The sequence below is a fragment of the Monopterus albus genome, unplaced genomic scaffold (assembly GCF_001952655.1).
Source record: "Monopterus albus unplaced genomic scaffold, M_albus_1.0 scaffold215.1, whole genome shotgun sequence".
NCBI lineage: Eukaryota > Metazoa > Chordata > Actinopteri > Synbranchiformes > Synbranchidae > Monopterus > Monopterus albus.
Window position 1 is genome coordinate 316858 of NW_018128095.1, and position 4315 is coordinate 321172.

General features: G+C 42.2%; 1 protein-coding gene across 1 annotated transcript in view; it reads left to right on the forward strand.

Annotated features, from left to right (window-relative positions):
• The window catches only part of rgn (regucalcin), a 7548-nt gene extending 5696 nt beyond the window's left edge, over positions 1 to 1852 (forward strand). Inside the window, exons 7-8 of the mRNA XM_020619137.1 lie at positions 793 to 947; positions 1764 to 1852. Coding sequence (XP_020474793.1) covers positions 793 to 947; positions 1764 to 1814 — 206 coding nt within the window. The 3' untranslated portion in view covers positions 1815 to 1852. The remainder of the gene's footprint in view (positions 1 to 792; positions 948 to 1763) is intronic.
• Positions 1853 to 4315: the final 2463 nt, after the last annotated feature.

Sequence of the window (4315 nt, forward strand, 5' to 3'; positions counted from 1 at the left end):
TGAAGTCAAATTCCTGTAAGTTCAAACATACTTGGCATTTAAAGGCAACTTGGATTCAGAATATAATTCTGTGGGAAACACTGAAATGATTAATAGAGTGCCATAGTAGTGATTCCTAAAACCTGGAACTGAGTCAGCATTTTTGCACTTCTGGTTCCCTCGTCCTGAAGTCAGTGGGATTTTGCTTAGACGCCTGTAGTTAACGCTAGGCCAGTACATTTTCACATTTTTGTTCTACAGCATAAAATACACACATCCTGGGTAGTGGGCTACCATATGGAAAAAAGTGTACACGTCAAAAATCTAAAAGTACTCATTTCTGAAAATTTGTAAACATTCCCACCCCCCGATGGTCGAGTGGCTAGGATTCAGTGCTTCTGCCGCTGTGGCCTGGGTTTGATTCAGGGTTGCGTCTGGAAGGGCATCCGGCATAAAACACGTGCAAAACTTCACCATGCAAGCCGTCAGTGTGACGATTCGCTGCGGCGACCCCTAACAAGAACAGCTGAAAGTGAATTATTTTATTCCCACCCCTACAAACTATAGCTTGTCACTTCTGACCATTGTATTTGGGTCTCAAACATCATAAAAGTTGTTCACTTGTGAAGATGATTGAATTAATAATGAAACTAATCTTAGATTGCTTCTAATTTGAAGTCTGCCAGTGACCATAGTAGTTGACTTTGCACTATTTCAAACTGATCAAAGCTAGTTACAACGCTAAGGTTATGTGTGTTTGTTTTACAATGATTAGGCTGATCATTATGAAAAGTACCTGTTGTATTCTCTCAGGTGTGCGGCTGCAGACGGTCTTTCTGCCAGTAAAGAATACCACTTCTTGTTGTTTTGGTGGGCCAGATTACTCTGATCTCTATGTGACCTCGGCCACTCTGGGCCTCAAGCAATCAGAGAGCACACAGGAGCCGTTGGACGGACACACTTTCAGGGTGAGACTTTGGATGTACTCATACTAGATAATTTGTACCATGGCATGGCACTTTTGACCCCCAAAGTCCAGTTTGTTGCTCTGTGCCGTGTCTGCGCACTGTTCAGTGTACCATGCTCTGGCCTGATTGAAGAGTTGGACACGGTTCACTTGGACTTGAGTATGGTACGTTGTTGTGTCATCTCTGCCTGGGCACGAGAACACCAGTGCTATGTGCTATGCCAGAGTACTTCTCATCAGCTGCATCATGGTGACACAGGTGTGCTCTGGCCTGGAATGTTTCAAGTGCAGTGTGAACGCAGGCCAGCGGGGGAGTGTGTGTAGGGGGGCAATCATACTCGAGAATTGTGCAGCGCAGCCCTGTCTATTGTGAGTATGGTATTAGGCTGCTTCTCAAATCTCTTAGATAATCGTTCCTTGGTCCTCAGTCAACCTGGAAGTTGTTAAGGTCAATCGAGGGTTAAGGATGTTCCAAGCCTCTTATATTGGCCCTGAGCAGCGAGGAGCCACAAGCAAGGATAGATGAGACCCTCCTTCACTGAAGTTTTTTTATGGACCGACATACCCTTTTATCAGAAATCAGTTGCTGATTGGATGCTTCAGATGAAGGATCAGAAGAAAGAAGATCTCATGTTGTTAATAACACGTTCCCTCTGTTCCTCCTGTTTTCCTCACATCTTACACGGGTGGGTCTAAGGCGCAACTGAGGGAAACAACTGTGCCTGTAACTGACTTGGGAAGCAGTTTTAGCCAACTTGTATTGCTGACTCACCTATGGCCAGGTGATACTGACAGCCTGTGTGTGTGTTTATCACAGGTGAGAGGACTCGGGGTCAAAGGCCATCCATCGAACTCCTTCTCTGGGTAATCTTCAGGAGAATTAAACAGCCTATCACAGCACAGATCGCCTGCAGGAAATGATCAAACTGACTGATTAATTGTTGGCTAATAATTGCAAAACTGGGTCAATTTTATTAATACATGATTAGTATTAATATGTAGCTGATACAATTTTATGACATTTTGATTTTTAGACTGAGGAAATATTTGTCAAAGTTTATACCAGTCATAAATGAGAAGACATGTAGCAGCCAATCAGAAACGAGGAAACTGTGACACCAATATTAAACAGCCAATCAGAGATAACTTGGTAAAAATAAAACAAAACTTGAATTAAATGAGGCTTGTTAGTGTGGAAGACCTGCAGCTGAGGCTGGACACTAAAGGATTATGGGTAATGTACTTTATGAATTGTGACTTGAAGATCAAATGTAGTAGGGATGCATCATCATGTAGACAAGGTGCGTTTTATTGACACACCAAGTGGAGAATCACCAGCAAGAACCAACAAACACTAAACAGTACAAGCACTGCTACATGGCTTTCTAGAAAATGTATTTACACATCGAAAATTTGTGCTGTTTCATTTTACTTTGTTTTACATGAAAGTTTAAGATGTAAAATGAAGGGGGGGGGGGGGGTGCAGACTGTGGTGAAGTGTAGATGCAGAGCTGCTGGTACCTGACTTCACACAAACAGGGAAACCAGGAGACAGATTGAGGTCTCAGTGTGAGACTGGACTCTCCAAAATAAACAGGCTCCACAAATGGAGCACTACAGGTCTGTTTCAGGTTGAGTCCAGGGACTCCAGAGAACAGAAACACTGTAGGACAACACAAGTCTGTCCAGATTTGTCGGTGCTCATCTAGGTTTTAACAGATCCTTCTGACTTTGTACCGGTTGGTCCCTGTCAGGGCAGGTTTGTCCATTGTGTCCAGTACTGTCCCTGTGTTTTAATAATACTTGGCAATAAAGTTTGATTGCTTGATTGATTTAATCCTGTAAGTGTGGGCCAGTCCATATTTCTACATGTGTGTGTTGTCGTGTTTGTCCAGAGTAGTTCCTGTCGGTCAAAGTTTCTCCAGGTGCAGGGCTGTCCTGGCCAATACAAATTTGTTTTGAGGTGTCCATGTACTGTATTTCTCAATCTTTGCAGTTTGTTCCAGATGTGTCCTGACCAGAGCCATACCAACAGACCGACCTCACTGTTGTGTTACTGAAGATAGAAAAGTCATCCACAGATTCATCAGTAAACCATCAATCAAGTCAATGTGCTTTCACCAGGCCAGTTATTTCAGACTCAGTTAATTTTGAAGGTAAAACTGCTGCGTCAAACTGGAGAGCCATTGCATTTAATAGTAAACAAATAGGTCATTTTCTTCCTTCTGTAGTCTGCCATAGCACCCCCACAGGGAAATGCTTCGAACTGCAGCTTGCTCCAGGGTCATGAACGTCACAGGAGACTTTTTAGAACACATTAATGCCAAATTTCAACCCTTTGTTTCTCAGAGCATCTGCATTTACATATTTTATATGACACCATGTTTAAAATCAGTTGTTAATGTATTTGCCAGTGTGGTTCTGCGGCTAGCTAACAGGATAACAGCAGCAGTTTAGAGATGGTGTGTTGAATGGAAGGGAGTGGTTCGGGAAGGCGACTGGACAGAGTCACAGATACAGAGTCCGGCAAAGATGTTGGCTCTAAAGGCCAGTTTGACACTTTTTGTGAATGTGAAAACTAATGCTTCTTGATAACACCTGTTCATAATGGTTAAAAGTTCAGCTATAACTGTTTAGAAAGCTGCCAGACTCTGTGTATCTTAGGCTCTGGAAAGGCTACCAAATACAGTAGAATACAATGCAGTGAATGAAGTAGAACCCTGTACAAGAACCAGTTAAAGACATGGACCAAAAAAAAAACAAAAAACCCAGAACAACCATCACAGACCTGCTGACCCAGAACCAGGACTGGTTTTAATAGTGGGGAGGGGTTGGGGGGGTATTTAAAATGTTATTTAAAAAAGGCATATGTGTGTCCATGTTGAACATGTGGGTCATCAGAATGCTACTCTAAAGCACCACCAGTGAAATACCTTTAAAAATGCAGTAAAGTTTGCTCAGTCAGTACTGCTCCAACACAGAAGATGTCACTTTTGTAGCTTTATTTTTAAATAATGGGGCAGTTTGAGCATTGACATCACATTTAATACTGTGATTGGCTGTTTTTAACAGCTGACATGTTTCCTTCGTAAACATCTTTTCCACTGAGGTCAAGGACAAGGACTTTTGTTTCTAATAATTTCTTGATGGAAATTGACCTGGAGCTAGGAATGACCTGATCTTTGAACCCATTCCAGGCGGCCTGAGTGGAAGTCAATTTTAAATAGACTTTCAGTTGTGTCACCTGACCTGTAGATGTTCAAATGTATATAATTTTGATTAAACAAAAAAGACCTGTCAGTGTAAATGTCCACATCCACATGGAAAAGGAAGTGCTAAGACAATGGAAATATAAAGATCTGCCATTTA